The sequence below is a fragment of the Podarcis gaigeae genome (assembly GCF_964106915.1).
Source record: "Podarcis gaigeae genome assembly, chromosome: 10".
Classification (NCBI taxonomy): Eukaryota; Metazoa; Chordata; class Lepidosauria; order Squamata; family Lacertidae; genus Podarcis; species Podarcis gaigeae.
Genome location: NC_139686.1, coordinates 57109322 through 57126776, shown reverse-complemented (window position 1 = coordinate 57126776; position 17455 = coordinate 57109322). Strand labels below are relative to the sequence as shown.

Sequence of the window (17455 nt, the reverse complement as noted above, 5' to 3'; positions counted from 1 at the left end):
CCCCCATCATTCAGCCCAGACATTGAGATCTAGCTCCATGGGGTAGGCAACTCTCTTCAGTTGTATACCTTCTGCCTATATCTGCCACCACAAGAAGAGAATTTCTAGCTTTTTTCACAGGGTGATCATATCAAATGAGTCAATCCAAAATCTCAAGTATATCGAGAACCATCTCCTGCTATTCCCAGATGCTCCATATCCCAACATAACTTAGGTGACAAACTCATGGCACTCTGGGACAAAGACTGTTTTGTCACTTGAAAACCCAAACCTCCTTTATTGTAAATTCACGAGGCAGACATCAGAATTAAAATGCACAGGTCACTGAACAATTCCTTCTCTGTATAAAGAACATGTTCTGTGAAGTGGTACTTGGTATCAACAAGAACATCTAAAGAAACTACTTCTTCTTAGAAATCTCATCAGATAAAAAAAAATGTACGTTCCAATATTTACAAATGAAAATGCTGGCGCATCCTTCGAAGCGTTGCTTGATGGTTTAATCGGTCTCTGTTCATATTCAAATATAAGAGTGCACTCTTGAAGCCTTTTACATTAGTCTATAGAACCGCTGCAGAACAATTTGGTACCTTTCTCTTAACCATCATTAAACTCTCATCTCGGTCATTTCCATTCCTGTTTCTTTGTTTTTCATCGCAGTGCTTCTGGGATTTCCACCTAAAAAAAAGAGGGGGGAAATTTTGTTTTTCTGATTTAGAAATATTAACTGGAAGGAAAAGAATCAGGTGGTCTAACTAGGAAAAGAGTCAATATCTAATATATTGAATGGTTATGAGGTAGTAAAAATATTATCCATGATACTGGAGCACTGCTATTGTTTTTAATGTTTAATATTATCCATGATACTGGAGAACTGGTTATTGTTTTTAACAATTGTTTGACATTTTATTATGTCTTTATATGTGTTGAAATCCACTCAGAGTGCCTGGGGCAATCCAGCCAGATGGGTGGGGTATAAAGAAAAAATATTATTATTATTGGAACACATAAGGAGAAAATGGCTAACATGTGGCCTACAAAGCTATGTTATCTGGTACCTACTAGACCTACCAGATATTAACCAGGATTTGGTTTTGAAAAATCATTCCAGACAGATTTGTAAGGAAATCTCAAAATATTTTGTAAATTTCATATGCATGTTGGATTTCTTTGCCACATGCATTCTTATGAGATACAAGCCTACCATACATCTTTCTACTGAGGGCAACTTTCTAGAAGCACATTCATTATTTCAAACAGGCTGACAATGGCCTATCTGAGTGCATGTACACTATGCTCTGAAGCTTAGGGCATGGTTGGGGAGCCTTTGGCCTTCCAGATGTTCTTGGACTCCAACCCCCATTATCCTAGACCAGTGTTTGCCAAACTTGGGTCTCCAGGTGTTTTTTGGACTACAACTTCCATAATCCCTAGCCAGAAAGAGCAGGGGTCAGGGATGATGGGAAGTGAAGTACAAAAATATCTGGAGATCGAAGTTTGGGAAACCTTGTCCTAGGTCATTTGCTGGGTGGAGCTGATGGGAGTTGGAATCCAACAACTATGGTTCTATGATTCTGACATCTGGAGGACAATAGTTTCCCATCCTTGCCCTACCAATAAGTGATGACCAACTTTATGGAACCTGAGCATCTATGAGAAGGGTTTGCTCTTGCTCTCAGGCCCGTGGGTGGAGCCTCTGGGTGCCACTTATACAGCAGGTGGCCACAGATGACATAACGGGCATATTCCCATGTCCACTTACAGGATTCTCCTAAAAACTCACTCGTTAGTCTAAAAGCCTATTGTGGAAACAAAGCACAAGATAGGCATGAACTGAGTAAACTCTTCCTACCATACAGCTTGAGATGTTATGTAGACCTCTGGGACTGAGGGCCACTAGCATTTTTGAAACTGCAACAGCAGCTCACACTACCAATGCACAGTTCTCAAGCTCTGAGTTGGGTGGCCTTGTTTCCTACTTTATGAGAAGCGGTTCTCTGTTTGAAGGAGACTTCTATTTGAAGGGCTGCCCAGTTCAAAGATTTAGAAAAACCCTAAGAAAGGAGAAGAGGAGCATTGAAATTGCCCACAAACAGCTCATGGAAAGCAGATTGGGTGGACCTGCAGATCAACTGGTCACAGTCTTACAGAAATTATTTCTAAATTTACCTCTCTGTGTTAAATGGAATGTAAATTGAGTCACCGTTGGCTCATAGTTCCCCTCTTGGGGATTACGCATAATGACTGGAGAATGTACAAAATTCAGCAGAGATATGCAGATTCCCCAAAGCATGTTAGGCATTATGTCTATTGACCAGGAAATGTGCACAATTCCCTCTTCGTGGAAGGATTATGAACACATTCTGCACAATGGCCAGCTGTTATGCACATTAGCTGCTCAGCTTACATTCCTCTTAAAATATACAAATAATATGTACATGTATTTTTACGCAAAGCCCTATCCGTCTTCATTCCCCTTTTGTGATGCACAAGTGGTCACCTTGTGAAGGAAGGAGATCCCCTCCCAAAACCCAACTGTAAGATTTCATCTCTCTACTGGTCCGAAACCAGCCTGCTTTCTTTTCTTCACTGCTGACCCTAGACACCTGATTTGCTTCCACTTTGTTTTGTATTTTGAAGGTTCAATTCCTGGCATCTCCAAATAGTAGGTAAGTAGAGAACCTTGTCTGAAATGCTGGAGTACCCACTGTCGGTCAGAGTCAATAATACAGATTTAGATGGCCTGACTTGCAACTTCCGGTGTTGTTCTTATGAGAAGACTGGTCTTCGCACAATTGTTTCCTGTGTTTGCTTTTCAGGGATCTGCTTATACCACTACCACTATACTACACTACACGTTTTCAACCAGATTAACTGCCATGAAGTTCCTTCTACTCCTCAGACTCACTTAGGAATGGAAATTGGTTAAAACAATGAAGCAGGCCATTTTTTCCCCTAGCCAAAGCTCGCCAGAGCTCAGTTCTGGCACCTCTCAGCTGGGCGCCATTACCATTATAAGAGAACAAGGGAGGTGTTCACGGTGAGTTGCAGCACCTCTTTTTCTAGAAAAATAGCACTGCAAAGAAGCAAACTTTTAAAAGTGCTGAAGAAAATGTTATTTATTTGCAGCAGCACTCCAGTTACGTGATGCCCAACAGGGCCAGTTCCAAGTTTCGGGGGACCCTCAGGCAAAAAGGATATTACTTAAAGGGATGGGTTTTTTTTTTTTTTTAAAGCTTGGTCAGGCATTACTTCAATAAAAATATCCATACCTCACATCTTAATTCTCATGTGCATGTTATTTGAATAGATAACTGGGAATGGTTTTAACTGAGACACCATATATATATATATATATATATATATATATATATATATATATATACAAATTGACACAAATTAATGTGTTTTATTTCTTTTAATGCCGTTAGAAATTTTTCTTGAATATTATGCGGTGATCCCCTTACTTTACAGTTTAACTATAAAGGTGGGGCAGGGGGAATAAAGAAAACCTCATGCTACTTTCTAAACAAAATCTATGGCTGGATCTACACTAATCTGAAAAACACTATTAAAAACCCTATAAAAATATAGCTCTCGACACAATTTCTCATTGGTGAAGATCGTTGCCCTACACTACAGCTCCCTCTGGGGTCACATTTTTATATAGAGCCAGGGCTTTTTCGGCTGCGGCTCCAACCTGGTGGAACGCTCTGTCACAAGAGACAAGGGCCCTGCAGGACTTGATATCTTTCCGCAGGGCCTGCAAGACAGAGCTGTTCCACCTGGCCTTTGGTCAGGGCGCAGCCAGACTCCCTCCTTTGGCAATCTTTACAAAACTTTAGTTTATGGTTGCCATCAATTTTGATTTTAATTCATTTTTATAATGTTTTATAATGTTGTACTGTTTTAGTGTTGTTAGCCGCCCTGAGCCCGGCTTCGGCTGGGGAGGGCGGGATATAAATAAAATTTATTATTATTATTATTATTATTATTATTATTATTATTATTATGCATTTTTAACGTTGTAACTCACCAGCGTAGATTAGTCCTATCTTGTACCTGTGAGATGTGTTTCTATTTCGGAATGAAGACACTTACCCGCCTCAGCTGTTTCATGCTACTTGCACGAATTGCATCCATTAGATCACTATGAATGGATCTCACTGGAGTAGAAGGTCGTGTGGAGGGACGTGAGCCTTCCTCTGCCTTCTTGTCTGGGACTGATTTTAATGAATTTTTGATTTCCTTCAAGATCTCGTTCTCGTATTTTTTGCTCTTCTTGCCTTTCTTCTTTTTCTGCTTATTTTGTGGGGCCTTCTTGGCACTTTCCTGTTGTTTGATAACCTCTGCAATATTCCTAGTTGGTGCCTTCTTTTCGGGAGTTATTTGAGGTGGGGGAGGTGGGGGAGGTGGAGGGGGTGGTGGGGGAGGAGGAGATGGAGGCTGGTTTTTAACAGGAGGAACCTTCTTAGGAACCTTCGGAGAGGAACATGGCGAATTTCTTGGAGAAGAAGGGTGGATTTGAATAGATGAGACTTTCCTAGCAACCTTCGGAGAGGACCAAGGTGAACTTCGGGGAGATGAATAAGGCGAAGAACCAGGAGTTACTTTTTGCAAAGCTTTGGTCTTTGGATTGATGGCTCCATCCCCGCTGGCCTCTAGCTGTCTTTGCTCCTGTATCCTTTTCTGCCTTTGCTTATCCATGTTTCTTGTCAGGATGCTGGTCATGCTTATTCTTGGTCCTGCAAGCTCAAAGTGATACCCCAGTTTCACAATAGTCGTATTGTCCTTCAGGAGTTTGACAATGTCCATTTCAACCTGGCTGCCCATGATATGCCTTTGGTTGTGGAACCGCAATTCCGTCAAAACCTTGTTGTTCTGCAAAGCCCTCATGATAGCGAGGATTCCTTTGCCCGTGATGAAATTGGAATCCAGATTCAGATTCGAGATGTGCTGGTTCACTTTTAACATGCCGGCAATAGCCATCGCGGCGTTGTCGTCCGCATGAGTGTTGGCCAAGCTAAAGGTCTTGACCACAGTGTTGTTCTTGAGGGCCTGTGCAAAATGTGTCAGCATCTGTGGTGTGATGTTTTCAATGTTGTTTAAGTTGACTTCTGTGGTGTCGGGATCATTGTTCCTGACTTTTTCCAGGGCATCTTCAATCACCGTTGGATTTCCACATGGGTGCATGGCGCCCACCCTGCAGCCCACATCTTCAGTATTCTTTTCACTATGGCCATTGGTAACAATTTCATTTGCATTCTTGCTACTTTTTTTTAGTTTAATGCTGAGCGAACTTCTTCTTTTTTCGGTATCTGCAGCATTTTTACACGCTTCAGCAGGTTTCTTTTCTTCATCGTCGTCTGCAGCACTTTCTTCTTCAGCGTCGTCATCTTCTTCCTCCTCCTCCTCTTCCTCCTTTTCCTCCTCTTCTTCATCTTCTTCTGTGAATGCCTCTTCGGAAACTTCGCTGTTACTTTCCGTGAAATATTCTTCATTAATTTCTTCCGATCCATCTTCATCATCCTCCTGTTTAGAATCCTAAAAAAGAACGTAGGTTCAATGACTGTCAAAATAAAAACATACCTTATCATAAGGGTTCTCAGAGTTTTCTAGGGATACAACCCTGAGGCTTTCCCAGATGCTAAGTTTGTCAAGTAAACATAATGCACCATTATTTTTCATTCATTTCATGCGACCGAGGCATCATTCCTCATAAAAGTGGTTTTTTCATCAAAAAACATCTCATGTAATATCTCAGTACATTGTGGACTGTCTTGATTTGGAAAGTTATGGCTATGGACACCCATTTGAGAATGTCCACAGCATCACAATGGGCAAGAAATGCATGATCTAATATTATTGTTCCCCTGTGTTCAAGTAGGGCAGGCATGGCCAAACTTGGCTCTCCAGCTCTTTTGGGACTGGAGTTCCCATCATCCCTGACCACTGGTCCTGTTAGCTAGGGATGATGGGAGTTGTAGTCCCAAAACAGCTGGAGGGCCAAGTTTGGCCATGCCTGAAGTAGGGGAACAGTAATGTTGGGGGAAATGGGCATACATGAAAAACTGACATACACCAGGAAGGCCGAACTGGTTTTGCTGGCCAAAAGAAAACTCAGGGCACTTTCCTGAGTAGAAATAACTGTTGGCGTTTTGCAACTTTGACCTGTTGCAGGACCTTAGCCAGACCTTAGCAGAGTTCTCAAAAGCAATCAGTTGCAGGCAGGATGGATGAAGCAGGAACCAGTAACTTGTTACTTATAGGTGTGTTTATTACTTACAGCAGACTCTACAAGTTACTATGTACAGAACAGATACGCGGATCTTAACTAACTCTCTCTCACAAAACCAAACGACTCTTCGACTCCACACTGACCAAACACATACCAGTCAGTAGGTCATAAATCATTATGCCTGTGTGAGACCTTGACCAATGGTAGAGCTGTTTCCAGGCCTCTGTATCTCCAGGCAGAAATTACTTCTTTCTGCTCAGTCATCTTTGGCTGTCGGCCAACTCTTAATTGATTCTGTGTGAAGCTGTACAGAATTGCACGTAGTCAAAAAGCCAACAATAACATGCAAGTTCTGGTCTTGGGGATGGAGGGACAGATACACAGACAACACCGGCCTAATGGGTGTATCGGCTGGTAAATTGCAGTGCATGCAAGACTCAGGAGAGGATAGAGGACTAACACAAAAGAGCTGGACCATAAAGAAGGCTGATTGCCGATTGATGCTTTTGAATTATGATGCTGGAGGAGACTCTTGAGAGTCCCATGGACTGCAAGAAGATCAAACCTCTCCATTCTGAAGGAAATCAGCCCTGAGTGCTCACTGGAAGGACAGATTCTGAAGCTGAGGCTCCAATACTTTGGCCATCTCATGAGAAGAGAAATCTCCCTGGAAAAGACCCTGATGTTGGGAAAGATGGAGGGCACAAGGAGAAGGGGATGACAGAGGATGAGATGGTTGCATAGTGTTCTCGAAGCTAGCAGCATGAGTTTGACCAAACTGTGGGAGGCAGTGGAAGACAGGAGTGCCTGCCGTGCTCTGGTCCATGGGGTCACAAAGAGTCAGACATGACTAAACGACTAAACAACAACAACAACAACAAAAGAAGGAAATAGAGGTGGTCCATGAAGGGAGGCACTGATCCTTCCCTTTGCAATGATTGTGTTCCCATGAGCAGGCATGTTCATCTGTGTATTGTACCCATGCAACATTATCTTTAGGTTACAATTAATATGAGATGAATAAAACCTAAACTTTGGCAAGAAGTGCTTGTGTTAACACAAAGAAAGGTGATTCACCAAAAGACAGCTATTGGCTTGCAGGGCTGTTTTAAATTCTGGTCACCCTACAGTATGATGGGCCACAAGCTAAGAACAAATATTTCTTGGCCTGTTAAAAAACCCCCTCAAATATTCACCCCACCCTGCAAAAAACCAAATGAAAGTATGACCATCTCAGGGTCACACTGGGCTAAGCAAACGTTTGTTGAACGTGTGCTTAAAACTGGACAGCTGCATGGGTCTGCAATCTTTCTTGAGACCGTAGCATGCAAGTAGAGGTTTTTAACCTCTTCAGCATCACACTATTTTCATGCTATTTGCCCCACAGAGCTGCTATTTACAGTAAACAGCACCGCTGGGAGAAACACCAGCTCAGGGAGATGATTGTTTGGTTAGGAAACATCACAAGGAGGAAAAATTACGAATACACCCTTTTTTCTCTCCTGTTCTGAACCACCACAAAGAAGTGGCCAGTGCTATGCTACTTAGCCTCATTCCGTATTTTCTAAACTTTGTGGCCCATGCTACAGTTGCCAGCAATAGCTGCATTGCAATCAGTGACTGGGACTGAAATCACACGCTAGAAAGAATTGTGGGACCCTTGCCCCATTTGGACTGCACACAGAGGACTCCATTGCCGTCTCTCCTGGTATGCCCCACGGAGGACCTTAAGGTCCACAAATAACAACACCTTGGAGGTCCCAAGTCGCAAGGTGGTTGGATTGGTCTCAACTACTAGGACCAGGGCCTTTTCAGTACTGGCCCCGACTTGGTGGGATGCTCTGTCACAAGAGACTAGGGCCCTGCGGGACTTGACATCTTTCCACAGGGCCTGCAAGACAGAGCTGTTCCGCCTGGCCTTTGGTTTGGACTCTCAGTCTGACCCTTATGTTTCCCTCCCCTTATGGTTTTGATCTATGGGCTACTATTAAAATGAGTCTGCATTTTAAATTATATTTTAACCTGTATTTTAAATTGGTTTATTTTATTTTTTGATCTATGGGCTACTATTAAAATGAGTCTGCATTTTAAATTATATTTTAACTTGTATTTTAAATTGGTTTATTTTATTTTTTATTGTAATTTTACTGGTGTTAGCCGCCCTGAGCCCAGCTCTGGCCGGGGAGGGCGGGGTATAAATAAATTTTTATCATCATCATCATTTCTGACCTGTTGGCGGTGCATTTTGGAGGAACAGGAGTCCTATGTCATCCCTCCCTCTTTGCTTGATGCGGGTTATGCCTGTTGCAAACATGACAACAGTCAGAAACAGAGAGAGGAAGGACTGGATGAGATATGGCAGTATCATACAGACCCCCTTCATCCCTCCTAGCATCCATTCCACTACAGTGGTACCTCAGGTTAAGTACTTAATTCGTTCCAGATGTCTGTTCTTAACCTGAAACTGTTCTTAACCTGAAGCACCACTTTAGCTAATGGGGCCTCCCACTGCCGCCGCGCCGCCAGAGCACGATTTCTGTTCTCATCCTGAAGCAAAGTTCTTAACCTGAAGCACTATTTCTGGGTTAGCAGAGTCTGTAACCTGAAGCATATGTAACCTGAGGTACCACTGTACTTCTTTTGGTGCTTGGCTGAGTTGGGGAGAAACCAGAGCTCTGCTCAGTCCTTCTGGAATCTTCTGCACGTGGGGCCATTGCCTACTCTGCAAGTGGATTGTGCCATAAACGTTTGCAGCTAAAATTACAATAAGATAATTGTGCTTGAAACAGAGAGCGGTTTCAGAGAGATGTGCCAATCAGCCTCAACAAGTGTAGGCTGAAATTAAGTATAGCATTAACTGTGCTTGTACCGTCCCAGATCTAAACATAATGATCGTTGCTATTTGGGTATAATATACTGCGCTACACAGCTCTGAATCCTTGTTGCATCCCTATCTTTACTCTAGGTTACATTATTATTCATTCGCTATTTGTTACCTTCGGAGAAGCTGCATGGCAAAACTATAGTAATCCCTTGACTGCATACCAGCACCCTGGGCTGCAGAGTTTGGATACATTCCTCTAGCTGGGTTCTGATAAGCGCCAATCAAGGAGTGAGATAATTCCATGGCAGCCAACCGAATGATGCTGCTTTGCACTGGTGGAGAATGCGGCTGTATCAGTTCAGTGGTAAATATAGCCCTATAATCTGTATACTGCTAGGAATTTTATTCCCCTCCTTGGTTTGTTTTTCACCACGCTGCTCTACCAAAACAAGTGATTATGTTTCAAAAGAAGCAGAGGCACGTATGAGAAAAATGACTACCTCAAAGGAACTGTGTAGCTCGGCAGTTGTTGAAACACTCTCATATATAATTTTGTGAAATACCTTTCATTTAGTCTGGTCTTTGTAAATTACTTTGCCTACCAGGAAGGAAGGAACTCTCAGGTGGGTTGCTGAGAGAAGAAATGGAAGTTCCCAGCTGAGAGATGGGAAGGTCCACTCTTTTTTGTGTGAAAAAAGGGTTAAGATATATCCTTCATAGAAGGCTCTGTTTTTTATTTCTCTCCCTCCCTCCTATTTTCCTTCCTTCCTTCCTTCCTTGGTTTTCTTTTCTTCTCTATTTTTATTTAGATTAGTTTGGTCTTTATTGTATTCTATGTTGAAAACTTTCAACAAAAACTCAGATAAAGAAATAATAAGTTACTTTGCCTACCCAAGAAGGACTTTCCCCCACATGACTATTCATAACAGCCAGAATGATTTGGTAGATAGAATATGGGCCCAATACACATCCTTTTCAATAAATTAAAAGCAAATATAGATCAAATAGTTACTTGCTGTTTGCTCTGTGATGTTTTGATTGTGAGACATTTGTGTGTGTTTGACAAAGTCTTTGTAAATGTTGTGACAATGATTTATTCTTTTATAAATAAGCTTTCACTATATGAGGAGGGTGGATTTAAAACTCTCCTCAGCCCTGAACAGACTGGCAATTAAACTAATTCTTAGCTTTAATTGTGTAAAATGAGACTGATAGCCCAAACTTGAATTTGTTTTTCAAGCAACGCAGGATATTTTTAATTTGGAAAATATATTTTCATTTTGTGACTAGGATAATCCTTTAAAGACCATTATTGCCTGCTAATGTATGGTGACTGGGATCCAGTAAATACATAATGCTTCGAATCATAAACTACAGTTAAAGGATTAAGGCTGTGATTCTATATTTAATTCCTGGGAGCAAGCCCCACTGAACTCAGTAGGACTTAGATTTTAGTGTACATGTATAGGATTGCCCTGCAAAAATGAACCATTGGATTATGTAGTCCTTTTCCCAATGCTTCATGCACAAATTACACTCTTATCCTGAACAGTTTTGGTTCTTTCTGCTTCTCAGTTTTCCAATCTTAAATTCAGTCCTTACCTGTTTGTAGAAGTTAATAAATTTTATTTTAAAAAATATTCTCATGAAAATTATTCAGCATTTTAATGCGAACTTCTCCTAATAAACACATTTTTGAATGCAGTTTTGATGAATGCACACATTCTCGCAAGTGATTTCTCCTGATATAATGAATGTCATTTTCACAAATATATTAACCCTTATGGACATTTTTTACCTAATATATACATTTTTTGTAAACCATGGTTGATTGGAGAACTACATTGCATAGTTTGAAGTACAAATTTGGAAGGATGGCTGTTTCAGTTCTCATGGTGTTTTAGAAAGGGCAGATTTGATAAAAGATAGCTTGAAATGTGAACTGAATCGAATTCACCACCATACCTCATCCTGAATAAGCTTAACCGTTATGTAACATGAGTCAGGTTAAGATAACTAGCCTGGATAAGACAGAAGCTGGTTGGCATTAACCATGGCAAAGATGACCATGGAGAGATGGACAGGACGACTTCACATGAAGGATGGGGCATCTATACCCTTCAATAATGAGTGGTTGCTGTAAAGACCAACACAATAAAGGCCAAAGAGCTCTGAGTGTCCTGAAATTCTCTGGAGTTTCGGAAGCACATTGGTGTTGTGGCTGCTTTCAGAGGGGAGCCCCAGAAATCTCACTATACCTGTATACCTGAAGGAGCATCTCCACCTCCATCGTTCAGCCTGGACACTGAGGTCCAGCGCCGAGGGCCTTCTGGCGGTTCCCTCGCTGCGAGAAGTGAGGTTACAGGCAACCAGGCAGAGGGCCTTCTCGGTAGTGGCGCCTGCCCTGTGGAATGCCCTCCCATCAGATGTCAAGGAAATAAACAACTATTTTACTTTTAAAAGACAACTGAAGGTGGCTCTGTTTAGGGAAGTTTTTAATGTCTGACGCTGTATTGTTTTTAATGTGCAGTTGAAAGCCGCCCAGAGTGGCTGGGGAAACCCAGCCAGATGAGCAGGGAATAAATAATAAATTATTGTTATTGTTATTATTACTATGCACACTGATCTTGGGATCCTGTCTATTGATAGCAATGCAAATTATCCGCTCTGGGGTTATGTACACATTAGCAGCTTAAAATATGGCAAGGTTACCTCCCCCTTTGCATTTCAAGTTACATCAGCAACTCCTATTCCTGAAGCTGTAATTTGCGTGTGCGCAATGGCTGTCGCAAATGAGCTAGGCTAGGCTGAGAGCTGGCTCAAGGTCACCTAGCAAGTTTCATGGTTGAAGAGGGATTTAAACCCTGGTTTCCCAGCTCCTATGGGAAACCACAGAGCCTAGGACTTGCCAATCAGAAGGTCAGCGGTTCGAATCCCCGCGACGGAGTGAGCTCCCGTTGCTCGGTCCCTGCTCCTGCCAACCTAGCAGTTCAAAAGCACGTCAAAGTGCAAGTAGATAAATAGGTACCACTGCGGTGGGAAGGTAAACGACATTTCTGTGCGCTGCTCTGGTTCGCCAGATGTGCCTTAGTCATGCTGGCCACATGACCTGGAAGCTGTATGCCGGCTCCCTCGGCCAGTAAAGCAAGATGGGCATCGCAACCCCAGAGTCTGCCACAAATGGACCTAATGGTCAGGGGTCCCTTTACCCTTTAACTTTACCTTCCCAGATCCTAGTCCAACACTCTGCATGACACACTGTCATGCTTGTCTCAGATACACATGCCTCAGTTTAACTGTGAAGTCAATGTGGCTCGCATTTTCAAATCGGATGGAAGTTGGTTTGCAGGAAAATGCATCAAACCACAGCATTTCTCAAGAAATTGCAGGACATGTAAGGATCGTGGCTAATGTCATGTATATACAGCTTCAAATGCCAGGAGTGGGAGTGCACTGGAGCCAGGGTAATTTGTAATGTGTATACAACAAAGGCTGCTGTGCATCCTTCAGAAATCTGTATCGGCACAATCCTGTCACCGTTAGGCACTTTCAAGTTTTCATGTGTCAGTGGAAGTGTTTTGCATTTGCTTATTCCCCTCCCCTACTGCAATCAAAGGAACATAAAAGTACTCAAGTCTGTCTCAATCATTCCCATTATTTTCTGCCCAACCACAGGCTCCACCCTTCGCTCTCTACAGCAAAATGTCCTTGAAAGTCCCTTGAGATTTTAAATCTGTTTGTGATGGACTTTCTGTTGAATAGAATGAAGGGAAGAGGCGCACTATAGGAATGGAACTAGGTGGGGAGTTCAAGACAATGGCCAATGACTATAAAGAATTTTGTACCTGAAATGTGCTATTGAAACCTACAGTTTGAGCTATACATTTAAGCCCAATGAAAGAGTCAATTCCTCCTGGGATTTTGCCATCCCTTCCTCATATATAGACTGGTCACATTTTAAAATGATCGCTCATTGTAAGTTAGGTCCTGTTGAATGTAAATACTAAAAAAAGTTACTGGTTTTAACAGGCTTCCTCAACCTCGGCCCTCTAGATGTTTTGAGACTACAATTCCCATCACCCCTGACCATTGGTCTGGCTAGCTAGGGATCATGGGAGTTGTAGGCCAAAGAATATCTGGAGGGCTGAGGTTGAGGAAGCCTAGGTTTTAAGATAATGTTTTTGAATCGACTGAAGTTTTTTTTTTAAAGTTATCTTTCCTCCAACTGAAGGCAATGCAGCTGAGAACAATGATGTACAAAAAACACACACCTTGCAAACAACAAAGTAGCATATCATGCCGTGTCTTTTTTTAGTTTAGCCCTCACTTTGTTCTGCTCATTTTCTACAAGTCTGTATTGTGAAAAGCTGGAAAACATTTTAAAAATCGTGTTCCTGTTTATGGTATTAAGATATAGCATCTCAGAAGCCCTCAACCATTGTTAATATGTACATCAATTGACTCTCCTTCAACAAAAGTGAATTTTCAGTGACATTCTACAGGGATGAGGAACTGACGACCTTCCAGGTATTGTTGGAACACAACTCCCATCATCTTGACTATGCTGGACAGACTCCAGGAGGCCCTCAGCACAGTTTGGCCACTATCAGTGCCTCCACCACCACCACCCTTCATGTTGCCGCTGGACCTCCCAATTCCTTTTGTGGGGGCAGCTTCACCCTCCTCCTCTGCTCTATCCTGTCACCTCCCCTTCCTCTTGTTCACCTGTGACAATGGTGGTGACACCGGCAGATTTTCTGCCACCTCCTCAGCACCTGGGTTATTATTATATTTATTTAATACACTTGTATACTGCCTTATACCACCCCAAAGGTCCTTCTCTGAGCCTGCAATTCAGGCTAGAAGAATGTCTACCACTATTACTTCTAAAAAAGAGATAAAATGCTAAGTCCAGAATGCGGCAGCTAGACTGGTGACTGGGAGTGGCCGCCGGGATCACATAACACCGGTCCTGAGAGATCTGCATTGGCCCCTAGTACATTTCCGAGCATAATTCAAAGTGTTGGTGCTGAACTTTAAAGCCCTAAACGGCCTCGGTCCTATATACCTGAAGGAGCGTCTTCACACCCATCATTCAGCCCAGACACTGAGATCCAGCGACGAGGGCCTTCTGGCGGTTCCCTCATTGCGAGAATTGAGGTTACAGGGAAACAGACAGAGAGCCTTCTCGGTAGTAGCGCCCAGCCTGTGGAACGCCCTCCCTCCAGATGTGAAGGAAATAAGCAGCTATCTTAATTTTAGAAGACATCTGAAGGCAGCCCTGTTTAGGGAAGTTTTTAATATTTGATGCTGTATTGTTTTTAACACTCGATTGGGAGCCACCCAGAGTGGCTGGGGAAACTCAGCCAGATGGGCGGGGTATAAATAATAATAATAATAATAATAATAATAATTTTAAAAAATAAAGTTCTTCTAACCACTGTGGCAAACTGGTGGTGGTGTATTCACACCCAGAATGTCTGGTTCTGAGAAGAAGGGCACTCTTAGCCTTTACTCAGGCACAACGTGGAGGTGGAGAGTGATGCTACACTTGATCTTAGCCAAAAGAGTGATGGTAGGTGGCTTTCCAGCCACTGTGGATGGGAGCTCATCTTAATTCCCAAGCGTTGCCCACAGCACCACCACCTGGGCCTAGCAGTGAGGCAGGTTGGATCAATGAGGGGCCTTTGGCCAGTGCCCAACCTGGCTGTCTCCTGCTACCTGCCCTGATGCTGGCTGGAGAAGATAGGAGTTCTACATTTCTCCAATAAATACTGCCCCCATTCATCAATGAGTTAAGCAAGCATTGTGGGAGAAATACAGTTTGAACAAGAATAGAAAATGAGAAGAAGTATTTCTGGGAGACAGTTCAAAGCATTTTTGAGCCTACCTTTTCACACGCCCCCATTCTCTCTCTTTCCAGTAGTTTCCTGGTCTCCCTTTCCCAATAGGCCATTAGTGCCTCCCGGCTGAAAGTTCCCGTTGGCGTTTTCTCCGTGAGACTTTTTTGCCTGTGTCCCACTGGAAGGTTCCGGTCAGGCTCAATGTCCTCCAGCTCTCTCTCCAACTCCTTCAGCTCCTCATCGGTCAGAGAAGCCAGCAGCTCATCTTCATCTAGCTCCTCGTATTTACTAAGCTCTCGCCTGTAGCCAAAGGTAGACATGGTCCCTTCTGTCGTTAGGCTGGTGCAAATCTGAAACTGCAATGCGGCATTCACGAAAAGCTTGAATCGAGGTGTCTGTATCTGATTTGGCCAGCAACTGTTTCCCCCGAGTGGCTGCAGCACCCTTTAAAAAGTGTTCCTAGGGGATTGCGACAATGTGCGGAAGGATGAAAGCATGTTCTGTTTTAAGCATCAGACGTCAGACAGCAAGAGAGTCGAACAGAAGGAATGTCCCAACACCAGTGTCTGGTCGTCTCTTAAACACAGGGATTATTGACATACTGACCATGACCATATTTAGCGTAGCATGATACAAGGAAAATGTATATTCATCGACATACTTTGTGGCCAGGAGGATGGTAGGGGAAAAAACAGGGACACTTGCATAGACCTTGTGTTGACTCCACAACAGAGAGTGGATGAATAAAGAACATTTGACTTCTGTAGGATTAGTGTCCTTCCAAATGGGCACAAAATATTTTCACAGCTGTTCAGAAAAGCACCCCTTATTTTCATGGTTTTTAGGAGGGAGGTGGGCAGGAGAAGGAGCTGTAACTTTGTCAGGCTGGAGATTTGTTATCTCCAGGAATGTAACAAAGCCAGGATACACATTCCCAAGATTGTGGACTGTGCCGTTCAGCTTATGTTCTTCATGTTTTAAATAATTAGATAAGGAGGACAAAAATGAAACCCTTGCAATTAAAAACAAAACAAAACCTTGAACCCAGCTATAATAGTAGCTTTATTATCCCAAGGATTTCTCAAGGTATGAGGGCGAAACCAAAAACCTATTAGTCTCAGATTTTGATATTAGCCCCCAATATCCCATAGAGCAAAAAGCGCCATAATCATATAGGCCATTTTGTGGGGATGTTTGAGGAACTTGGTCTTTGCGAATTCCTATTCAAAACAATCAGATCCGTTCCTCTTGATCTAACATCTACCTGTCCACATTGTCTTGATGTTCTGAGGTGGTTTTCAGCCATTTATGCATACCAAAGCATCATTAAATACATATTTTGAGAGGAAGAACACATTTAAATGAGTATTTAAATATGTATTTTGAGAGGACCAACAAATAAATTACATATTGGTAGAGGTAGGTGTCTGTGTGTTGGGTGAATGTGTCTCCACCAGCTAAGCCATTCTCCTGCAGGCCCACATTAATGAATTGTGGCTTCAATCCGCAGGTGCAGAACTTCCTATTCCACCTATTAAACATGTGGTCAGGTGGAAGTGCTGCCAGAGCAAAAGACCATGTTTCATGGTGGGCATGGGCTGAGTCAACCCGGGATCCATTTGATCCGTAACCAGCCCTACAGCAACATCAAGGCCAATCCAGACCAAATTGCTGTGTCATCTCCATGTATAGCAGGGCAGCAAAAATTGGCAGTAGCACCACTGCTTTGTAAAGCCCTGCTGATTGGAAGCTGGGGTTTGGTTACTCCCTAATGCAGAAATGGAACTGGACTGTGAATAGATGCATGTGAAAGTACAGTGGTACCTCGGGTTAAGTACTTAATTCGTTCCAGAGGTCCGTTCTTAACCTGAAATTATTCTTACCCTGAAGCACCACTTTAGCTAATGGGGCCTCCTGCTGCCACCGCGCCGCCAGAGCACAATTTCTGTTCTCATCCTGAAGCAAAGTTCTTAACCCGAGGTACTATTTCTGGGTTAGCGGAGTCTGTAACCTGAAGCATATGTAACCTGAAGCGTATGTAACCCGAGATACCACTGTAAATAGATTTGTCATGTCATCTACCGTTTTGCAACTTTCAGCTACTTTGTGTTAGCAACTGTTAAGTATTGACACCATGTTCTATTATCAAAATAATTCACCGTGTGTGTGTGTGTGTGTGTGTGAGAGAGAGAGAGAGAGAGAGAGAGAGAGACAGAGACCGACCAACCAGAAGTTGCTGGACTACAGTTCCTATCAGTCCTGCCAGCAGGGGTTGCTGGGAGTTGAGATTCAACATCTGAAGACAACCATGTTGGCTAAGCCAAAGGTTTAGGAAATGACACTCATTGACACTATGTCTTTCACAGATGGTGTTTTTGAAATGGCAGGTTTTAGGCTGGAAAAGCTAGTTAGCATGGATTCTCAATACAGTTCCTCAAGTAAAAACATTTCTCTTTGGTATGGTACCTGAGAAAAGCTATGCACTATAAATCAAGAAAATTACTTTGTACGCAGTATCTTTTCAAATGAATTCTGTTGAGCATCTCAAGA

The 17455-nt window shown here is 42.7% G+C and overlaps 1 protein-coding gene across 1 annotated transcript; it reads right to left on the bottom strand.

The window, feature by feature from the left end:
* Nucleotides 1–248: 248 nt before the first annotated feature.
* LMOD2 (leiomodin 2) lies at nt 249–15798 on the bottom strand. The gene is made up of 3 exons (XM_083699282.1): nt 14953–15798; nt 4102–5544; nt 249–678 (listed from the first exon to the last, which is right to left on the bottom strand). The coding sequence occupies exons 1-3, from the start codon at nt 15223–15225 to the stop codon at nt 652–654; spliced, it is 1743 nt and encodes a 580-aa protein (XP_083555408.1). The 5' UTR covers nt 15226–15798; the 3' UTR covers nt 249–651.
* Between the last annotated feature and the right edge of the window lie 1657 nt (nt 15799–17455).

Coding starts and splice junctions, on each gene's coding strand:
- LMOD2 (XM_083699282.1), bottom strand. CDS start 15,225: ATGTCTACCTTTGGCTACAGGCGAGAGCTTAGTAAATACGAGGAGCTA. Junction 5,545..14,952: donor GAATGGGGGCGTGTGAAAAG/GTAGGCTCAAAA, acceptor GTTCTTTTTTAG/GATTCTAAACAGGAGGATGA. Junction 679..4,101: donor GCATGAAACAGCTGAGGCGG/GTAAGTGTCTTC, acceptor TCTTTTTTTTAG/GTGGAAATCCCAGAAGCACT.